This window comes from Leuresthes tenuis, unplaced genomic scaffold, assembly GCF_036924035.1.
Source record: "Leuresthes tenuis unplaced genomic scaffold, fLeuTen1.0.hap1 SCAF_11, whole genome shotgun sequence".
Classification (NCBI taxonomy): Eukaryota; Metazoa; Chordata; class Actinopteri; order Atheriniformes; family Atherinopsidae; genus Leuresthes; species Leuresthes tenuis.
The window spans coordinates 21,329,300-21,352,720 of NW_027325365.1; the positions used below are offsets into that span (position 1 = coordinate 21,329,300).

General features: G+C 40.6%; 1 protein-coding gene across 1 annotated transcript in view; it reads left to right on the plus strand.

Moving 5' to 3' along the window:
* The window catches only part of gria1a (glutamate receptor, ionotropic, AMPA 1a), a 76,715-nt gene that overhangs the window by 35,164 nt on the left and 18,130 nt on the right, over positions 1 to 23,421 (plus strand). Inside the window, 6 exon segments of the mRNA XM_072396056.1 lie at positions 513 to 617; positions 1,827 to 1,934; positions 4,838 to 5,044; positions 6,555 to 7,000; positions 20,317 to 20,515; positions 21,651 to 21,898. Of these exon segments, the coding sequence (XP_072252157.1) occupies positions 513 to 617; positions 1,827 to 1,934; positions 4,838 to 5,044; positions 6,555 to 7,000; positions 20,317 to 20,515; positions 21,651 to 21,898 (1,313 nt within the window).

A 23,421-nucleotide genomic window follows, 5' to 3' on the forward strand; every position in this document is an offset into this window, starting at 1 on the left:
TACACCCTGGATATATATATATATATATATGTATATATATGTATCCAGAGATATTCACCATATATATATATATACATATGTGAGCTTGTGAGTGTGTGTTTGCATGTGTGCAGCCCAAGGCTCTGTCTGCAGAGTGGCTGTGCAAAGACCTGCTCAGAGTCAATCTAGCCATCTGCCTGCGGACAGACTGAAGATTGAAGCAGTGCTCGCTCAATTAATTCCATCACACAGCCAAGACAAACACACTGCACTGTACACATACACGCACACCATCTGTCATTCACCTCCACATGGACCTGAGCTCGGTGGTGTTTCACAAATGAATACTATGCAAACACATGCAAGCTATTCTCAACATGCATTACATTGTAAATGTGACATATAAATGCTTGCTGGTAGCACAGAAATTAAGAAAAAGGCCTGTTTGCATACCAAGCAGCACACAACAGTAGGATACTCATCAGTTGGAGCCGCTACAAGACACCTATTCTGTATCTCTGACACTATTACAGGTCCGTATTGATGGGTTGACGGGTCACATTCAGTTCAATGAAAAAGGCCGTAGAACCAACTACACTGTTAGTGTCATGGAATTGGCCCCTTCTGGACCCAAGAAGGTAAGTCTGATGCACCACTGTAAGATATTCATTTTTGCCCAAGGACCCTACTTGTGTGCTTTCACACTTACCGTTTAAATATTGTTAGGATAATTTAAATAACCCAGTTGCTCATTTTAAGACTGTTCAGTATTCAGCAGGTCCAATGAAATGTCTGGGCCCAGATTTTTGCATATACAGATGCTCTGAGCCAGCCTGGGAGTAAAAAATGTGCTCAATGAGAAAAGGATTAAGACTCGCTTAACAAGCAACCTTCTTGTACCAAGAGTGAAGAAAGCTAACCTTTTACAGCAGCTCTCAAGTAGTCTCCTGATTATTCATGCATATACTTTAACTATGAGAGTACACTTAGAATCAAGCATTTAACCCACTTCTGCCATGTTGTACAGTCTGAAGCAGGAATAGAATTCTAAACTAGGAACATGGGAGAGGCTACACAGTGGTTCATGCATCCCTGAAAAGAAAAAGGAACTTATTCAAAGTAAATAGCAGCCTAGAAGAGTGCTGTTTTGAAATATGCATTTAGATGTTTTAATATTTTTTCATTACTTTTATGTTAAAAACAATCATTCTATGTGTGTCTTAGTACTCCAGTCATTAGGACCTATTCCACCAACTTAATAGAGTCATTATAAGATCCTGTCTAAGAGTTATGACATAAAGTTAGAAGAAGCTTTTATTCTTAAGTCTGTGATTTGGAGTTAGACTATTGTTTTTCACCGCCAGTGTGCTTCATAATTATTTACTTCATGTGCTGACTTCCATAAAGGTCTACTGAAGGATTCTTTTAAAAAGCAGTTAGCTGATGTTGCAGTGCAGCCAGCTAACAATAACTACTTGCCACTTAAGCAACAAAGGATGAAGACGGTTAATCTCTGCCTTTTTTTGTATTCATTACTGTAACTCATTACTGCATCCAGTACAATACAGAAGGATCTTCTTTCTTTTGTTTATGCTTATTTTCAATTGTATTTCAAGCAATTATCACTAACACTAGTTCACTTCTCTCAGATAAGGACCCCAGCTGACATTAAACCTCATGATGTCCTGCCCTGTTCTTAATCTTCTTAATATCTAAATCTAATTTAATTAACAGTTTAATATATTTTCAGACTAACGTGCTAACTTTGTCTTCTGTTTCAACTGCTTTATCTTCAAAGATTTAAGTAAGTGCTGGTTCCTATTTGTGATTCATTTGCCTTGTCCCAGGTTGGCTACTGGAATGAAGACGAGAAGTATGTGACCACAGCCAGCCTCCTGATGGGCAACAATGATAGTGGACTGCTGAATAGGACTTATATAGTCACTACCATCTTGGTAAGTCTAAGAAAAAAGAAGAAGAGAAAGAAAAGAATTTGATAAAATTTGAGGCATTTGAGGGCTTAAGGTTGAGTGAGGTGGGAGAGACCGACACAGAGAGAGTCATAGTAACATTTTTCATTTTCTTTGAAGATGGAGTTCCTTAAAGTTCACTCCCCTCAAAGAATGTGACAGAAATCTGTGACTATTTCTCCCTCGCTTCTTTCCTTCTGCTGCTATATTCTGCTTACCTCTGTCTGTGTGACAGGTGCCTGATCAGAATGATGATTCGTCAATACAATAGAGGTGTGGAGATTTGTCTCATAAACAATTACACGCTGACATACAGTACTGATGACTTGCAGAGTTATTTACTTACATATTTACTGTGCATTTGATCTCAAATATCATGTCGTTATCAACTAAACATAGGCAGACTGAAAGGGACCTTTTATCATTCCAGAAGTAGCTGTGCAGAATTAGAGCGGTTAGCTTAATGAAACACAGAACCTTCTGAGGCTGTAATGTGTCAGCATGTCCTTCATTTCTCTCTCCTTTATTTGGATCAGATGTCATCACTAGGTTCTTCAACATGATTTGGCGGGTGAGGTTGGATTAAGTGTGCTAGCCTATATGTCAGAGACAGTGGTGCTGAGGTCTGTAGGTCGGAATTGAGAAAATGGTTTCACAGATTCAATCCGACTAACTGCCATGTCAGCTAAAGGTTGTAATGACATTTTTTCAAAAAAGAAGGGGCATACCTAGCAGGAATATGTTAGAGGATGATAATGGTGTAAGTACATTATATCCCTCCAGGCAGAAGATGTTCTCAGAGTTTATAGCTTGCTGAAAATGTTTACTTCATAGAAAACAGTGCGTCTGTAGACTGTTTTTTTGTACTTCCAGTATGTGGGTATCACTCCTGCCATGTGATCTGGTTTGAGTGAGAGCATGTCTGATCCAGTGTGTGAATGAAATTGATTTAAAAAAAAAAGGCATTGGTACCTTCCAATCTGTGCAGTCTTCTCAGAGAGGCAAGCTTTCAGCTGTCTTGTAGCATCGGCTGAAAATGTCTGGACTGGAAATATAGCAGCATAATCAATGAGAAAAATATGGTCAAGTCAGCCTCTAATTTGTAACGAAGGTATTGGACATTTCTGATGGTATCTAGGTGGTACCTATATGGTATAAAACTATGTCTTCCACAAGAGACATATAGCAATTACTCTGGTGTAAACATACTGGAACCCCCCCCAGGTATAGGTCAAGATCACGGTTTTGTCCAAAATAGATCTTCTAACAATGTTAACTGCTTCTTAGAGAGGCTTAGGCTTTCAGGCAGTGTGTACCCAGGTGCAAATAGCATTGCTGGCTACTAACACTTGGGGGCTTACAAAAAAAAATTTTTTAAAGGCTTTTTGCAAGAAATGCCATCATACAAAAGAAACCAAATGATTTTTAAACTCTAAAAGAAGCAAAAACAGGTTTATATTTTTCTATTTTTTTAAAAAGTCAAATTTCTGTGCTTTCTATTCTACTTGGTACACCCATATGTTTTTTGATTTGATCATTTGCATGAGTGATTTTTTGTTTGTCTGTGTATTGTATTTCACATGGTCGAGTGGCAGCAGAACTCTTGAACTTGTTCAAGGTCAATGAGACTAAGTCCTGAGGGACTGTCTGTATCCCTTACCCTGTCTGTATGTGTGTGTGTGAGTGTGTGAGCATGCTCACATGTGTGTGTGTGTGTGGGTCTGTCTTTGTCTGGTGTGCAGAGGCATACCCTGTGTAAGCACTGCACACCAGACCTTTCTCTCCACTGTCTCCCTTGTGTGCCATTTTTCTACCACTTACTCTCAGGTTTTTTTGAGAAGCAATCATTGTCTTAATCTCAACCATAAGTTGCAGGAAAACACACTTAACTGTAAGAAAAAAAGGGAACACTCTCCCTTACATTTCTAGACCCTGATGAAACATTGTGGCTTTATTTAAGCCCAGCAAATCCTAAGCTTAAATAAGGCACACATTACCACTTGTGGGAATTGTGGCCTTTCAAGTGCTGGCGGATACTTCAGATTTAGGTGAGGGGTTTCTGCATGAAATCCATTTTTCAGGAAGCCAAGCAAGGCCCCAGGTGTTATGTCAGCTGTAATTTCTCTGACCAGTCAATCAGTGTGAGATGCACAAATGCGTGTATAACAAGAAGAGCAGTCTGGCCTTGGAACAGGTCAGCCGAGCTTGAAAGTGCTGTCAGCCTCACCTTCATGGCTCAGACATGCACACACAAACATGCACACTCGCACACGCGTGCTTCTCCAGCTCAGATCTGAGATCTGAGATTTATTTTTTTCAATTCTTCTGCTTTCTTGCAGTGAGCTACATCTTATCAGGACTACTGTCATTGTGGCAAAGGCATCATGATAATCATACTTAGTCACCTTTTGTGTTTGAATAACATACCGTACCTCAGGGAACAAAGCCAAAATTTTAGTGTGGAATTACACAATTATCTTTTCTTCTTAGCCCTTCCACCAACATTTTAGCCCAGTATTTATTTATTTATTTTTCAAGTATGAAGTTTCTAAGAAGTATGATTTAGAAACAGATGAGTAACACTGTGACATAAAGGACACCAATAGCATCTGTTCCAAAGTTCTCAAATTTCATTATTAAAATGAACAACATGCTATAGCTTCAAATCATCACTTTAATGTCCTCATTATTTCAACAACTGTCCAGCTGTGGAAGTCAGTGGAGAAAAAAGTGGAGAAAATATTTGCATCGTCATTTCATTTATTGACACATTAATGAAATACTTCCGAAACCTGTGTCAGTGTTTTCAAGTCATTTTTGACACCTGAGGCGACTGATGATTGAGTAAAACTCTCTGCCTCTACTCATGCTTGTCCTCCATCCAACAGGAGTCTCCGTACGTGATGCTGAAGAAGAACCATGAGCAGCTCGTAGGGAACGATAGGTACGAGGGCTACATTGTTGAGCTGGCTGCAGAGATAGCCAAGCATGTGGGCTACCAGTACAAATTGAAAGTTGTCTCTGATGGCAAGTATGGAGCCAGAGACCCCGAAACCAAGATGTGGAATGGCATGGTTGGTGAATTGGTGTATGGGGTAAGTAAACAGAGCCCTTTCTAAGATTGTTTCCTGTTTAAATGTGCCTTACCGAAAATATCTGTCTTTACAAGGTTTTACTTGTTTTCCCTTACAATAACACAGTAAAAGAAAACACACAGCTTATGGCCCCAGAGTTGCCATTTCATGTGTGTTACTGGGGGAAAAAATGCACATTAGTCTTGCAGAGCAGATACAATTTGTATATAAATGCAGCAGATTAGAGAAACATCCACATACAGGTGAAACAGGAAGACAAAAGAAAGTAGCAAAACAGCAGTCGATCCTCATCCTGAGCTGGAATTAAACAGAACACAGATCACATTTGTTTACTACAACTCTCTGTGCTGCTCTCATTTACGTGCCAGCAAAGAAAATGTATTAATGTGACCGAAAAGTGGCCCATTAAGATGACACATTAACCCTCAGCCACTTTCAACGCATTTTCAAACTGCTGCTCGGCTCTGAACAAATACTCATTTTTCACCGTAGAGACATCAGACAAAATCACCTGCACTGTAATTTCATCTATATTTACATGAAAAATTAGGACCCATTAGAGAAAGATACAAACAACAAAGTGTCTCTGATTGTTTTCCTTTCACACAATGCACAACTTTGTTCAAAGTCACAAACCACAAAGAGAAAATTATTCATGCAGCTCTCAGGTGCTGCCGCCGCTTTTCTTTGCTGCTGATTGAACAGGGCAGGAGCAGAGAGAGCTATTCCTGCTGCAATAGAAAAACCATACCCTCGTGAGGCGATGCCGCTGACTGTTCCTCCTAAGAGCAACTGCAATAGTTGCTTGGTACTTTTTTTCAGAGGGAGGGGAGGGTTATTTAAAGGGTGTGAGAAGTTACTGAATCAAATGATAAAGTTTGTTAACTGGCTTTCGTGCTGCCAACTTTCACAAGTTGCTCCACCTGCTTCTGGGAATGCTCAGCGTTGGCATGGTTTTATTCAAGATTCCGGTGATATGCATATGATGTATGTATACTTATAATATGATACTGTCTACGTGTAAGGCAGTATCATGATACAAGATTAAAAAGCTGATGTTCACAACAGTCTTTAATTTGAATAAATATTTGAGTTTTTACATTAGCAGTCTTACATATTGATGTCTGTCAACCCACAGCTGTTTCTTTTTGTAACATTTTTTTTTCCCCCATACAATGTGATCTTCTGTACTGGCAGCATTCAACCTCATTAGTACTCAGTGTACAGCTTTTTGTTGTTGTTGTGTTCAAAGTGCTCTGTTGACTGAGAAAAGGCTGGACAAAAAGCAACCACTAAAGATCATCTTTGAATACTGTTAAGTGCAAAGTCTAAGCATCCACACACGCCATGGAAGCTTACAAAGGACCCCATTATTTTCTCCTATATTTTAGAGTTCTTTCCTGTCCTGTTTTGCACCTTAAGCATGACATCTTTGCCAGAGGTGCTTTTCTTACAGGTGCTACAGCAGAGCTCCTTGACATGCCTGTTTGTGTTTGTACTCCTCTTTCAGAAAGCAGATTTGGCTGTGGCTCCTCTCACTATCACCCTTGTCCGTGAAGAAGTCATAGACTTCTCCAAGCCCTTCATGTCTCTGGGTATTTCCATCATGATTAAGAAACCCACCAAGTCCAAACCTGGCGTCTTTTCATTCCTGGACCCGCTGGCTTATGAGATCTGGATGTGCATTGTGTTTGCCTACATTGGCGTCAGCGTCGTCCTCTTTCTCGTCAGTCGATTCAGTCCATACGAGTGGCACGCCGAGGACTACGAGGAGGGAGGGGAGCCACAGACTCCGACACAGGCGGCCGCCTCCAACGGGGTGCAGCAGAGCCAGACACCAATGCAGCAAAACACCAACCAGCAGAGTCCAGAACAGACCAATGAGTTTGGTATCTTCAATTCCCTTTGGTTCTCACTTGGAGCTTTCATGCAGCAGGGCTGTGACATCTCACCACGGTAAGACACTTGAGGCAAACAACAGTCTTTTTATCCATAAGTCCTTTGAGTCTTTGCGTTTGATTGTTGGTACACAGTGAGTAAGAGTACTCAGTGCTACATCTTCCATAACTCAGCTGGGATTGTTTTGATGTATTGCTATTATTTTTTTTAAATCCATTTTATAGATGATGAAAGTTAGATGACGAGCAGCAGTGGAAGTTTGTAATGGAGCCATGCTACAAAATCCAATGTAGTCTGTCTGGCAATGTCTGCCAAGTGATTGGTCAGTTTGTTTATGTGCGTGTCAAACATAAAATGCATATCAGACTGTTGAAAGAGTGCCCTGAAAGATCCTGGTGTTAGGACTGAGTGGTGCGTGTTGGCTCCAATCAAGTGCTCTCATGAGCTGTGGTACAAAACGTTCTCAAAAGGTCACCAATTAAAAATCTCATTAAGTGTTTGAAATTAGAGACACTGAGGTCGACTTTTTGAGCTTTCCAGAGGGATTGAAAGGAGGAGATGAGGAGATAAATGTCAGTGTTATCACTGTAGGCTGACTCTGAACCCACAGAGATGGGTTAGGTCATGAATAGAGAGAGCCTCTTCTCATCTTTTTGAACATTAAGCCACATTTGCAGTCTGCTGTTGCATATACGTGATGCTGTAAATACTGTGAGAATGGAAAGGCTGATACTGTTGCTTTGAAGTGCGGTTTTACTGTCAGCGGTGATGTGCACCTGAACATAGCATTGAAGACGACTTGAAAAAAACCAAAACAGATTGATATTGCTTGAGTAATGTGAAACGATCGGTTGCATCTGTGCAGTAAATATCAAGCTGGACCCAGGAGGCTTTGTCTGAGAGTCTGAAAAGACCTAACTTGACCCTGTTTAACGTTTTCATGCCCTCAAACCATCCTATTAACATTTTGTCTCATGTGCAAACTATTAACACATAACATCATTTCCGTTTTTAAGTTTTAAAACAGATGGAGCACGAACATTCCCCATATTTCTTCGAGAGATATGAGAGTGGATGGAGCCGATACAGGACAGCACCCTTTTCTTTTTTAATTATCTTTTTTATCTCTGCTTCAATCTTGTGAAATTTGCGAGATGTATTTTCATTCATCGTACGTAGCTTACACAAGTAGCAAAGGGGAGAAAATACCTGTACATACATGTGCAAACTGCTAGGTGCAAACTGAGGACATGATGTAGGTAGTGAGCCCTTCCTCCCACATGCCTTCACCTGACATTTACTGTTTCCTGCCTGGAGACTCTGCTGCGCTTCATACAGGATTAAACCTGTTGTTCAAATGTTCTCCTACAGGCGGGAAATGCATCTGCAATAACTATTGATTTCTTTGTATGCCACACAAAGAGGAAGAGAATGTCACTGTTCTTCGAATAGTCTGTTCCCTGTAGCGTCTTTCTGAATGCACCAACTTGTCTCCTTTTTTTCTTTGTCTTTGTGTGCACGTGTGTTCAATCATATTTGCATTTGTTTTTCCTGGGAGCAAGTGATCGCGGCTGATGCAAGACTTTTCACTGAGTGTGACTAAAAGGACAAAATGGATCATTTCCGTGCTTGAGGCAATTCTGCTCCCACCTCTAACTGCAAACTGAACCAGTTTTACAGCATGTTTTGTTTTTATCAAAACTACTGGCCTGATATAATTTAGCTGCTATTATGAAGATCCTCAATGACATCGGTAAGGTTAGGAATTTTTAAGAGCTGAAATTTGCAAATGTCTTGCTCTCTCTGAACAGGTCTGTTTTTATTGGTGTCCTGGGACTTTAGAATCAGTATGAGAGAAAGAAAACATGAGTAAATACATGACAAAACACTGTCTCTGTTAGCACGAGTGGTGATCATCACGGTGGCCTATGCATGGCGTCTTTAAAACCAACACAGTGAATGTTTCACCCTGCTGAATACTGCCCTTAAGGAAACATCCTTTCCTTTGAAAATTCGGTGACCTAGTTGCTCTAGTTAGCGCGACACATATGCACACACAGGAGGAAGTGCATGTAGATGAATCTCTCAAAGCACTATGAGTTCCTCTACAGGCTTTAAAAGGACATGGGATGTTATGTCTTGTGTTTTGTCAAGTGAAAACAATAATGCTTGTAACCTTACATATTCACTTTCAAAGGGTTTCAAATGTCAAATGATTCCAGTGTGTGGCTGCGTTTGAGAACTTTTCTCACAGATGTTCAGAAGGCAACTTTTTTTTCAGCTTTGTTTGAGGCTGTTCTCACAACCTGTGATCTATGTTCAGTTCTAGACAACTGCCAGGTATAAAGTTATACTTTTTTTTGTGCTAATTTTGAAAGAACTAACATTAATATCAAGAGAATGCCTGTGAAATAAATATTATAGAACTTTCAGTTTGATCACATCAAACAGTGTTCTTTTAAAGGTGTTGTAGGAAGCAAAGGGCTGAAAAATTACATTATATTACTTCACTTATTCGGCTTACAAATGTGTACTATAGCGTTTCATTGTAAAATAGTTTGAAATTACTGTTTGGAATAAAGTTTAAAGTGATTAAATTTAATAGTTTTCATTTTGGGGTCAGATAGATTGTAGGATGGCACTCCACACCCACCTGCCATATGCAAGAGATTACCCTCCTTACCGCTAGAATTTTCAATTAACTTCACTTTGAAATGTCATTTTTGTATTCAGCCGCTGTGCCCTTGCACTCTCATTATTAAGAGTTATGGTTATGGTTGGGTGTTAAAAACGACATGCGTAACATTAGGCAAACATAGCGGCTTGCATTACAACGTGCGCTGCGATAACGTAGAACATTCTTATCACTTATAACAACAAAATATTGTCTTCTTGGATTCCTGCAAAGTACACATGAACAGCACCAACCTCTGCAAGTCAGCAACATTGTTTCAGCTAACCCGACAGTCTTGTATATTGCAGTCTTTATGAATACAGCAGCTTTTATGGTAGTAGTAATATAACTCATCTAATGCATGTTGGCATGCATACTTTTACTTCAAACTTTATTGAAAACAGTTCACAATGCAACATTCTTAAAGAGGAACTCGCAGTCACAAATAGTACAACCGTATGGAACATGTTTAGATTTAAAGATCTTATCGTTTCAACAGCTTACAAAATCAAAATACATTCATTTGGAAAAAACAACAACAACAACATGCATTTAAATCTACACAGAGGATTTGCAATTAGTGGCGATCAAAATTGAAATGTAAACTCCTCATAATTGTGCCTTTAGCAGTAATAGGTGAAAGCAGAGTGTTCTATGGATGCGTTCAGTGCTGATGTAGGCAGCTCGAAGCACCTCACTCCTCATGCGTCTCCATTTAATCAGGGCCTCAAGGCCAAGGAACAACACTGATGATCCACTCTGCCCTGGATTAATCAGCAGGCATGTTTCATTTTCTGCCTATATCCGCTTTTGTGTGCGTGTGTAACCTGAATCTTTTAAAAGTGAGCGCTTATTGCCATTTTCGTTGTCTGCTGCCTAACGCTGCCTCATTGTACCGACCTAAAGGTGCTTCTGCATCAAGGTTTACAGGCAGCCCGTGTGGGTGTGCGTGTGCGTGTGTGGTTGCACATGCAAGCATCCATATGTACACACAGCGGTGATCACACACTGACGTGATGCATTGATGTGTACAGTACTTCACTGTGTGTATTAGCCACATTGCTTCTCGTGCTATTTATTCTCCATGAGACCTTGTTTACTGTGCTCTTTCTAAATGTCGCGACTGTCACTCAAGCCATCCCATAAGCCACAGTCTATGCTTTTGGGCCCTCCTTGTGTTTATCTCTGCAGACAGGTGGACTCCGAGTGTTCCCAACTCCCAAACATACACACACTTAAACGCTATCCAGTCATGCACCCATTTACTTCCTTTGCCCATCACCCCTTTTCAGTCCTTCTCTCCTCTTCTCTCCTCTCATCTGCTCTACTTCCCATCGTTTTGAGATCTCTCTGCCTCTTCCTGTGGTTGTGTTCGGTTTAGGATTCACCACATGTAGCAGCTTCCTTTCTACATTTTGACACTAACAACCGTACAATTAGTACCAAATCCTGCGATGAAATTTTCATGTTCTTAGATACTTTGTTTTACATGAAACTGTCCGCTCTGGTTCTGAAGTTGATCCTGGTTCTGAAGAGATCTTTTTAAAGCCCTCACTAGACCCCTTACTTTACACCAGGTACAGGGTGTGTGCGTTACATGTGTCTGTCCACAGTGTCGACCATTTTGTTGTTGTCTTTTGCCTTTGCTTCTGGCTGTAAACACACATGGTTTTTGAAACTCTGCCCCACATGGCTTCAGCGCCGTTTGCTTAACGCAGCTGGTGTGGAGGCTCTAATCTGTTTCACATGGGAGCCGAAATGGAAATCATAACATTACTCACACACATGCAGACACCATGCTCCAGATATAAAGACGACCAAGAGCTCTTTGTTTTATTCATGAGGTCGGTCACTTTATTTGCCCTGTCTCTGGTGGCAGTCAGCGCTACCTCCAGCAATCTGCGTCTGAACACCACATAATGAAGGAGAAATACTGCGCGAACTTAACCATCCCTCTCGGTAAACCTCGGGGAAACTCTGGCGCACACCTTGATTTTCACTCGTGTAGACTGCCACAACTCCCTATTTAACTGTCACTCATTCCACTGTGTCTCATCTTCAGCTGATCCAAATGGTAGCAGCCAAGCGTCTAAAAACTAAAAACAGCCACCTCCGTGCATTGGCTGCCAGACCAATTCAAAATTCAAATTCAAAAATGTTATTACTCACATATAAGGCTTTGAATGAAATGGCACCCTCTTCTTCACCTTAGTACGTACCCCATTCTAGTTCAAAACCAGAAGAGACCGGGCTTTGAGTTTCTAAACTTTGAAATAGCTTTTTATCATCTAGCGACTCAGTAGTAGATTTAGTACATTAGCCTTCTCATGAATTCTTATTTTCTGTTTTTTGGTCATGTGCTCAAATATCTTTGCGTTGTTTTTTTAAGGTCTTTGAAGGTTTTTTTTGCTATGGGTGTGTCTGTTTTTTTTTCTTAGATGTATGTTCGCTTGTGTGCTTGTATTCATATTTATTTCAATGCTAGTTAATGTATCTAGTTAATGTATTAACACAGTTCTGTTTATAAAGCACTTTGTAACTGTAAAAATCTCTCTATAAATATATGGCGCAGTATGACGACACCGAACACTTTAATGGAAAAGAGAGCCACACTCTTAATGTCAGGGGATTTAGATTTAACAGGTTCCACCTGTCCTCCCTGTCCACTTTCGGTTTCATTGACACCTAATCTGGAACTCCTCAGTCTATTTCAGTGGATTTGATGCTGTGATAAATGCAGGTGTGTACATTTTTGTTACGTCTCTCTTTTTTGTCCTACATTTAAATGATGAAAACTCCTGCAAAATGTCAGTTTTAAGCATGATTTGTTTGAGTGCGTTGCATATTTATCAGGACCGTTTCAAAGAATACCGAGTAATTGCCAGTTGAACCTCACCTTCAGTCCTCCAAAGAACGTGTTTTGTGTCTGTGTCTGGTGTGCGTGTGCGTGTGTGTGCGTGTTTGTGCTCGTAGGTGTGTAAGGCCCCGTGGAGTTGTCTCCACTTCTCGGCGCCTGTGTTGCTCCCGTTACATGATTGTGGACAGAAATAAATCACTCACACACTGACAGCCACAGTAGCAATTTTTCAGCCTGGCGGTCAGAATCATTCAATTATGGATTTTGTATGTGGTGTATTATGGTTACCCTGGGAGTGTCAGTATTTCTCCGACTGCGTTCCTTGTCATACAGCGATGCTTCTTTTCCTGTTTGCAGCACAAAACGGGAGAGTGCAACAACACGGCTACATGCATGTACACACATTCGTTTATTTGATGAATAGCATGGAGGATCTTAAATACAGTCGTCCAATCATATCTTACCACCGTAGCTGAGAAATGCTTGTATTAATTGAGAAGGACTTAAAGGGAAACGGAAGAGTTTTAAAACACAAACTTGGTTTAGTTTGGCCTTAAATGGAGTTATGTAGCAGTAAGTATCTGTGGGAGGGTACAACATCAAAATGTATGCATACAGTCAAAGGAAATGGAGAAATACAGTCTGAATTAAGGGAACCTGACCATAAAATGTGGCATTATTAGAATACCGACTTAGTACATTCATAAATTTGTCTTTATTTGTATTTGTTTGACACCCACTTTTTTTGAGAACCAGTTCTTCCTTTCCTTTTAACCAGATTTTTTACAGAGCTTTTGATTGGGAAAGTTTTCCCGCATCATGTAGCCACATATTTTTAGCTGTTTGGTTGCCAATCAAACCCTCAGGGAAAAACCATGTGCATCCTTGTGATCAAGAATGCTATTGATCTTGCGTAGGGATCGGTTTGGTATCAGGCAGCGTTTGTTGTCACGGTTCTCACAAACAATTAGACTGTATGTCACCGAGTTGCGTAACTGCAGTCAGTGAGCTGTCACAAAGCAATTGGGCAGATTTGTGTGGTAGGGATGATTTATTCATAAAGAGACAGTTCAGTTTAGTTCACAGCATAACTTATGTTTTATTTATGTGGAGATTGCATGAAGGCAACTTTTGATCATGCATGCATGTAAACTCACTTGCAGAAACAAGTGAGACGTGTACACACACACTCCCAGAGGATCTCACTGGAGTATCACACTTTGTACACAGACAAAGATACCATTCCCTCAGAGGTGTAAAGTCTGTGGAGTCGGTCACACACGCAGGATGTTTCCAGATGCAGCACAGATTTTAGCTGTCATCCAGATGTGATAGTTTATGAATATCTTTCTTCATACACCAAAGCCAGGGCCACAGGGGAAATCTACCCGGACCAAATCAAACACAACCAGTCGTTTGACTGGAGAGATGTTATGCTTAACTGCTTATCGGTCAGGCCTGTTCCTGTTAGCCTGTGAGACCTAATGAGTTTTCACTCTCTAATGGTAAACCTCTCCTGCTATAGAGTTGGATGCCCTTATAGAAAGAGACAGAAGCAGAGAGAAGAGGAGGAGTGAGATGACGAAAGTCTCTCTCAGCTCACATGTACCGTTTGGAGTGCAGAATGCGCTACCATAGCAACTGTAAAGAGAAACTGATTTTCTTTTTTTTAGAGCAACGCAGCTACACATCAAGTGTCTGAAATGTTTGAAGCTGCACTTCTCATCTCTTTCTGTCATTTTACATACAGATTTAATGCATTGTGAGTCTGTTTATGCTTTATGCGTGCTGTTGGTATTGATTTTCTGTGAACAGTTGTGATGTATTTGTCTTTGGACTCGTGTTTTCTTGCTGAGTGACTAAGAGGCTTTTGCGTATGTGTGTGGGCGCGTAGCGAGCACTCTCACAGCCTGCCAGCAATGACTTATCTCAGGTTACATGTTGCTTAGACAGCATCCACGATATCATTCAGCAAATACGTCGGCAGCCAAAAGTACAAGGATTACAGTCACAACTCCATTGTATTGATTCCTCTCTGCAACGTGTGCACTTTGCCTTTTAGCTCAACTATTTTGCATTCATCCATGACCACTTACGGGAGACATATGTTGCAAAGCATCCACTTAATTTTGTGTCTTCTAAACGATGGAAACATGCACATGGTATTTTGAATCATGGTGTTTTTTTATAAAATGTTTCCTATGTGTGTTTGCTTCAGGGTGGAAACATTATCACAATATTCCCTTTTCATTTGCTACTATTTGCTCAATAGTATGGTAATACTGACCTTTAAGGGAAGAGACTTGCTTATTTTTTTTTCCCTTTTGCTCCATGTTTAAAGCTTGCATGTAAATTTGGATTTGCAGATGAAAGCCCTCTGAAATAACAGAATCTAAGAGTCGTGAATCGGTCTAAACATAAGTGCAAGCAAACACAAGCAAGAGTAAACCCACAGCTTTGCAGCAACACTGGCCTGAGCATGTTCTTATCCCCCAGAGTCTCATTTGGTACTACTGAGAGAGAAAGAAACCGAAAGAAGCGTCAGGAAGTTGCAAATATACTGCAAGCCTCAGACAAGCGCATTTTCAAAAAGTGCATAATTTTCTCCGGCCAGATGTGCTGTAAAAGCATTATGTGTTGCACACCAATCCAATTTTGGTGTGTCCACTGAGGTTTTAGCTCCGTTTGGAGCCCTGCAGAGGACCAAAACTGTCCTATGCTTGTGGTTTCAGGAACAAAGCTGACCTGTATCGTAGCAGAATTTCACAAAATTGAAGTTTTTTTAATACTTCATTCGGGTTCATTATCCTGACATGCCCATAGTGTTGTGCATGCTTTCAGGAGCCATTTATTTTTGCTTAGAAGACTACAGGGAATCATAAAAGTTTACCTACTCATAACATTTACAACCTAACTAAGGCAAAGTAGAGGAAAGGCTATTTTACAAAAGCCCTGTGATATATGTCATCGAACTAAAAAGGCAGTTAAACCCATCAAAAGCAGCTTTATTGATGAACTGCATAATAATTACAGCCTTGGTGATCCACAACTCCAAATAAAGTGCCAAATAGATGATGAGGCACGTTTACTATAATGCTCCTCAAGCGTGATGAAGTAGTAGCCGATCCCTGTCGCCACAGCCTGTGCTGTGATACATCAATATACACCTCACTCATCACATATTGTTTTTAAACCTCAGATCCCTCAAGAGAAATTACTTTTTTTTTCCTAAGAAATAAGAAATAATTCTTTTCAGAAATAAGAGGAAGTGAATATGAATCCATACATATGGTCCCCAATTTATAAGGTAAAATAAAAACAAATGGTGGTTTCCATTTGTTTGGATGTGTGGGCGATAAAAATGATGCTTTTATTTCTGTTTTGGATCTGATACGTCTGTCATCATTTTCACATGTAGTGAGCTGAGAATTATTTTCGAGGTTCACTGCACAGCAGGGGCCCATCATTCAGCACATACTTACTGACATTAAGTTTTCAGCGTGTGTGGATACTTGAATATATGTGTGTATCTGTAGGTAGTCTTGCATATCCACAACAGACATATGGAGTTGGCAGTATGCAGTCATTAAGAACGTACAGCTGTCCCGCTAATTCTTCAGAAAAAAAAAGAAAAAAGTGCCATAGCACTTCTCCGTCTCTGATTTGTTGTAGAATCCCACCATAATTAGAGACCATTTTCTTTCTCATTTAAACCTCTACAATTACTAATCCATTGTAATGTGGCCATTACTGGCTCATTTTTTAAACTTGCAAGTCATTAATTATTGCTAATTACCATATCGAAAAAGAGGAGACCAGCCGGGGGAAAACTAATGAGAGTTTAGTGCCACAGCAGACTCCAAGGGAGCTGTGTGGGGGAATCGTGTTGCAGAAGATGAAGCTCTGGATCTGAGATGATCCGATACATCTGTGACATGACATCCCACTTTCTATGACAACAAAATTAAACCACAAAAAATAGGCTGTCCCAGTCTTTTGGGGCTCAGATGGTGGTAGTTATGCAGCCATATAAATAGCTTTGTCTGGAGGAGTAGATGACCACCACTCCATGAGCACAGAAACGATACACGAATAGCTACGATGAAACTGTTCCAACTGTGTGCTATTCAGTCTGCTCTCTTATTAAAAGCTCAACTTGAAGCATTCCTGGAGGATTTTAAGGCGCTGTGTAACTGCAGTATTCCTGGTTTGGGATTGGCTAGTGGACCTCTGTTGCTTGACATTCCTGCTCTTGCTTCTACACTTGGAAACTGAGGCAAAAATTCTCTAGAATATTACTTCAGTATAACAAAGTCCAAAACTAAATTCAGTAAGGGCTGATACAGATTTATAACCCCAAATCGGAGGAGGATGTTGACATGACCTGTTTCAAACAATGCCATTGTTTGTTGCTTTTTTATACTTTTTTTTATTTATCTCCTCATTACCAGCTCTAAATTGCCCTTGTCACATCTAAAATGTGTGCGTATCAGCAAATTAAAGGAAGTTGATGAGTCATTTTTTCATATTTGTTGTAGATCAATGGATTTGATATTGTCATCAAATTTGTGAAATTGCCATTTAGTCTAGACACAGCTATATGACTGAGCATTCCTTGACAAAATGCTCATCGTGTATGTTTGCCTGATTATTTACGGAACTTTTATTCTTCGTTTGATTAAAAATGATGGACATCAGAAAAGTAGGGCAGCCTTTTAGTTTCAAAGGCTCTAAATGGTAATTATTTGGTATATTTACACGTTAATGACTATTCATCGTATTATATGTCAGTCAGTAAAAAATTGAATTTGTCATTCCGTCATCTAAGCACAGAAGCATTTCCTTCCACTCTACCTTACTTCTGATGGGTTAGAGCTGTTGCAGCTCCCATTATTTCCTTTGCACTGTAATAAAAGAGGCAGAGTTAATAATTGATCAGTCGTTGCCTTAACAAGACTTTGAAATTACAGTGCTACTTGGAAGATTTCTCTTACTGTGATATGACAGCTTAGTTAAGGTGTTAGTGAGGCACCGAGATTGACGGCTGTGGAAAGCAGTGGAAAGGAAGCTCAAAGGAAGGCAGTTCAAAAAGAAAGAAACACAGACGAACAGGTTTGTGTTTGCCAGTTGCTCCACTCAACTAGTGAGAAAGACGACTGCAGGAGAGGCCACACACCCACACACACACACACGCAAACATACAGACACACACTGCCCATTTTCCCTCATCAGTCACAAATGATGACTTTGTTGTTCTCCTGCACAGATGAACTCGGACACTTTTCTCTGAAAGGGAGCGTGTGTTTGTATGTGCTTCCATACTCGAATGGGTCAGTGTTAGTGCCAAGGTTTAGGCCACTGTTGTCTTGGCCCAAAACAAACTCCTGTCAGCCCGCAAGCACACGAAGAGCAAGCAAGGGAAGCAGCAGAGATGCACGGGGAACAGAGGGGGGCTGGAAAAGGAGAGAAGGGGAAGAGGGGAAGGAAAACAGGACAACCAAAGGGAGAGGATTACCCAGCCGTTTACTGCCAGCTCTGGAGGGCAGAAGCAGTCAAAGCTGAGGTATTTGTTTTGCGCCTGGTGGTGCTATCCAGTTTACTTTTCATCTCTGTCGCAGTTATGTTTTCTTAGTTGTCGCATTCTTCCTCTTTTTTCTCAGAACCGAACGATGCCTGTCTGGAGATTAGAAAGTAGTTTTGACACTGATATACAGGTAACGGATTTTGAAATATGGTTCTTATGCGCTAAAGATATCTAAACAAATTAAAGAGAATGTTCTGCTCTTTATTGTCATGTGTGATGGTTTTGGACAGTAAAAAACAGGCAGTGTAAAATATGGAAAATTACAATCTGAAATTTAAATTTCTTTCTTTTTTAAAGAGCTAACTAAGTACATAATTCCAAGGGAATTTAAGAGTGACTTGATAGTGATACTAGCTTGGCATCTTAATAAAAACAATGTTCTTGTCAGATTTAACACCAAAAGAAATAGAGTAACAGTTTTTGTACAATCAAGACAAGTAAACTTGACGAGGTTTCAGAAATGCTGTGCCAATCCCCCCGATCCAAAAATTGTTAGAGCAGAATTTTCTAGATATTTGTAGACAGATAGTTTTCATCATTGAAATCTTCAGCAACAATAGGGCTCTCACATGAATTCAAATATACAAACAAACAAAAAAAGAACCCATTAACAGGCTTATTTGACAAATGTACACTATTTGTACTAATGTACTAGCCAGAAAAGCTCCCTGTACCTGTCTGCTGGTAGTTTGTGCCACTTTTCCACTGCTATACATTCAAGCTCACGGATCGGTCCTCAACAGTGGCAGATTTCTGCATTCTGCAAAGGCTCTCACTGGGATTTAGGTCAGGACTCAGTGTTCGCCAGTTTAGAACAGCCTACCATTTCCCTTTTACCCATTATTTTGTGCTGTAGATGGTGCTAATAATATCCTGAATTCATAATTTCTTTAATGAATTCAATCCTTCCAGTTCCAAAAGCAGCAAAGCAGTACCACAGCCTGAAGGAGCCTCCGCTATTTTTCACTGTTGGTGAGGTGATTGTGTCCTTATGGGTTTAATTTCATAAAGAGACGCATTCTTTAAGAGCTCCGCTCTGGTTCCCTCACTCTGTCGAACGTTATCGTGCCCAAATGTTAAGACTGCTGCCTTTGTATACAAGCTTTACCCTTTCGTTTTCTTGGCTTTCACCTATGGATCCTACTAAGTGCATCATATAAAACCACTTGTTTGAAATTCGTCCATTATTGTTCAGTAACTTTGGAAACTTCATCAGATTGTACAGTAGATAGTACCAATAGATTTGTCTTTCTGCTGCAATGTCTGCACACAAATGATACTCACCTTCCACCCATCTGAGCAGCGATCACAGACGTCAAATAATCAGACATAAGTAGACGTACACACACACACACACACACAGCAGACGACTCTGCTTTTCGGCTTTCAGAGGCTCTGCATCCACCCTGCGTTTGCTCTCTGCTCGCTCTGCTGTTGCTCTTTCATCATCCGCCCATCATTTGCAAAGCATCTTAAATGATTACGTTTCAGCTTCTCCTGTTTCTTTGGGTTTTTTTTTTTTGCTCTCCGTTCTTAATCTTGCCTTCATGTTCGTGCTCAATTTGGTTTGATGGCACAAAGGTGAATCACAAAAGCCCTTTTTGTTTCAGATTTGTGTCATTTTCATTGCATAAGCTCCGCCACTCTCTTGTCAGGGGACCGATATGTGACGCAACATAATTTCTGCTGTGGCTGTTCAAGCTGGCTTCTCTCGAGGTGAAGAGAAACTGAGAGGAAAGACAGGGATTTGACTCAGGGGGAGTCACTTTTTTTTTTTTTTGCTCAGCATTATTTATTTGATTTATTTCTTGAAAGTGCAATTAAAGCAGTGGTTAAGTGTGCTCTTCTGTTTATTAATCCCCAACAATTAATGCGTGTGGTTCCGTGAAACATATTGGCAAGTTTCTTAAAGTGAGATTAATTTGGCAGGCGGGAAGCTGAGTGGGCCTTTGTGGAGCTGGTTATCTTTCCTCAGCAGACTGGGCTAAGCTCTTCAAGCCTGTTGAAATGGAGTGTGTGACTGCAGTAAGAGTGTGATGCAATGCGAGTCATTTGGATGATGTGAACATCACAAGGTATTTAGATTGCTCTTATTGATTGTCTGTAAAAGTGAATATGAAGAAAGACTGATGGTATTAACGTATAATTAATTGTTTCTGTTAATTAAAGATGCACATGATTTTGATTCATACAGTGTATTTCGCATATGGCAACTGATTTTGACTCACCACCAACATCCTCTCCATCTGTTTTTTTAGGTCTCTTTCAGGCCGCATTGTTGGTGGTGTCTGGTGGTTCTTTACCCTCATCATCATCTCATCTTACACTGCCAACTTGGCTGCCTTCCTCACAGTGGAGAGGATGGTGTCTCCTATAGAAAGTGCAGAGGATCTGGCTAAGCAGACAGAGATTGCCTATGGAACGCTCGATGCTGGCTCCACCAAAGAGTTCTTCAGGGTGAGGAAACAAATCCCAAACATTTACTCTAATAATGATTATTGTGATGAGTCCTGGTGATCAAGCAATTGCATTTGCTGTGTGTGTATTGTCTGATTGCATTCATGAAACACAGAAATGTCCGTTTTCTGCCGCTGACGTTGAAAACTGCCAACAACAGATAACTCCCCATATGGAACATTGAATAGCTGTTGGAGAAAAGAATCATAGATACTTTAAATCCTTCTCTGGCAGTTTTTGATTTCCTAAAAACTTATCTGTATTCCTCCAAACATCAAATATCTCTTCGATTACTTGGGTTATGACTCGGCACCTATTTTCTTCATTCAGAAATAGGGCCCGATGAATATGCTAATCTGGCTGCACCCACACCTCCACCCACCTGCAGATGACACTGTCTGCCTTGTTGACTCTGGCTGGATTTACCTGTGGTCTGTTTAGAACTTCTGATATTGGGGCAATAAATATTTTAAGCATAGGGAGATTCTCATGAAGAGGAAGCTGAATTAAACAAGGTCACATCTAAGTGTCTGTATCAGAATGATAATGTATTCAATTTCAACCCATTTCTACAATGTTATAAATGCACCAGTAAGCTGGCTCCCTGCTAACTCGACCCAGCCGGGGCTCTCCCAGCCAGCAGCCCCCATGCCTCTCACTGCCGTTGGCTGTCACAGCTCTCCCAGCCCAGCCGGCAGCTCTCACACTCTCTTCTCCTGTTGCTAACTTCCCTTCTTTCTTACACAAGCTTTTAATATCATTAGTTCCTCACAGGACATGCAAAAAGTCTCAGCCAGCAGGTTGTCAGTTTTGGTTCTTCCAACATTTAATGTAGAGCTTGTGTCTGTCGGACCATGCCTTTCTGAGACTGTAGGTGGTGCAAATTCCAAGCAGAAACCCTCAGCCGTTGCATTGATGTCTTCTAACACATGAAAAAGACATCTTCTGAACATGTTAGCAAGGTTGTTTTTGTTTTTATTTTTCTCAGCAGAGGGGGACTTTAAAATGAGTTAAATGGAATGACATTTTTGATGTCGATAACTTTTGACTTGCAGCATAAAGGTAGAAAATGAAGGATTTCAACTAACATTGTCTCCTTCCCCGTTTCTCATTTGAAACAACCTCTGGCTGGCAGAGGTCAAAGATCGCTGTCTTTGAGAAGATGTGGTCCTACATGAAGTCAGCTGACCCGTCGGTGTTTGTCAAGACAACAGACGAGGGTGTGATGAGAGTCAGGAAGTCCAAGGGCAAGTATGCCTACCTGCTGGAGTCCACTATGAATGAGTACATAGAGCAGAGGAAACCGTGTGACACAATGAAGGTGGGCGGGAACCTGGACTCAAAAGGTTATGGAATCGCCACACCCAAGGGATCGCCTCTCAGGTAAACCTTGCCCCTGCGACGTGGCTGGATCGAAGCCTTCAAGCGCTTCTGTTGGAGTGCTTGTGCATGTGCATCATCCCTCACCTGTTTATTTGCCCATGGAGCTCAGTGTTTGCAGCTTCTGCTCATCTGTGAATTTGAGCTTGGATTGATTTACAGAGATTTCATGCAGTTACTTCTTCATCTTTTCATCATGATAACACAGCACGTTTGCAGTAGATTTTTTGCTCTTCATTCTTAATGCAGTCTGATAAGATGTAGAAGGCATGGCACTACTCACAGAGACATTATCAGACTTTTTTCTCCTTTTGCTCATGATTTGCACACATTAACAACTTGCCATTCTCACCACTGAAGACCATCTTAGTGTATGCATACGCTAGCCTATTCAAGCTGACCTGTGAGCACTAGCAGAAGTGTAAAGTAGGACGAATTCACACATATGTAACTGTGGCCTTCCTAAAACATTCTAGGGGGGGATAAGGTTGATAATTGAATGCAATCTGCTTTGAACTGATATTTCCCCTCAAACACACAGAAACACATTTACTCAATGTTAATGCACAACACAGCTGGGTTACAGTTTTAAGAGTCAACACCACACATGGCTACTTTCCCACTTACGCCAGGGCTCACACCTTGAACATGAAGTCAGTAGGGTTGAATTTTCACATTCGACGTGATAAATGATCTAATGAAGGATAATTCATTCTGGGTTTACTTCTGCCATCGATGAGCAGCAGCTGTCATTTCACATTACATTAACACCTTAACCAACTTCCCATTTATATTTCTCTCACAACCACAGAGAGAGTGCAGATGCTGGTGGCATCTGAAGCTTTTAATCTGTCTCTAATAGGCCTCATTCATTTTAATGAAAGAAGCCATAAAGGAAGGTTTCATTCAGTCTCGCTGAGGATTCATTCGGGGTTCCACCTTGGCTGACAGCCAGAGGTCAGGATACCGACTAGAAATGTTCCTTAAGACTTTCTCAGATGGTCGCTTTTGAATTTCATGCAAATCTGATTTTATCCATGAAGTAAGTGCTGCATTAGTGATAGTGATTAGGGGCAGGTGGTGAAATTAATCTGCTCCCAAGTCATGTAGTGCGGTTGGTCCAGACCCACAACATAGCAGCGGGATGCAGCATCAAACAGCCGAGGATGGCCCACATTATCGCCCTCTCTTTGTGTTAATTAGTGGATGAGTGATATATGTCACAATCATGGTCACTCACCGATGTCTGATACCAAGTTTCATTAACAGCTAACAAACATTCATGATTGGATGAGTACTATTAGTGCATGGCAAATTTGAATGTTTTTTTTTTAAAGCTCACCGGTAATTAGACATGAGTGAATGACCTATGAAATTGAAGATTTGAGTTCGATCATACCTGCAATGTATTATTAAACGATCTATTTGCACAGCATATTGGGGTGTCTGCTGATATGAACTGCAGATTTGAAACCAATTTCTTCCTTTTATTTCATTTGAAAAGTTCCTGGGATTCATTTAAACAG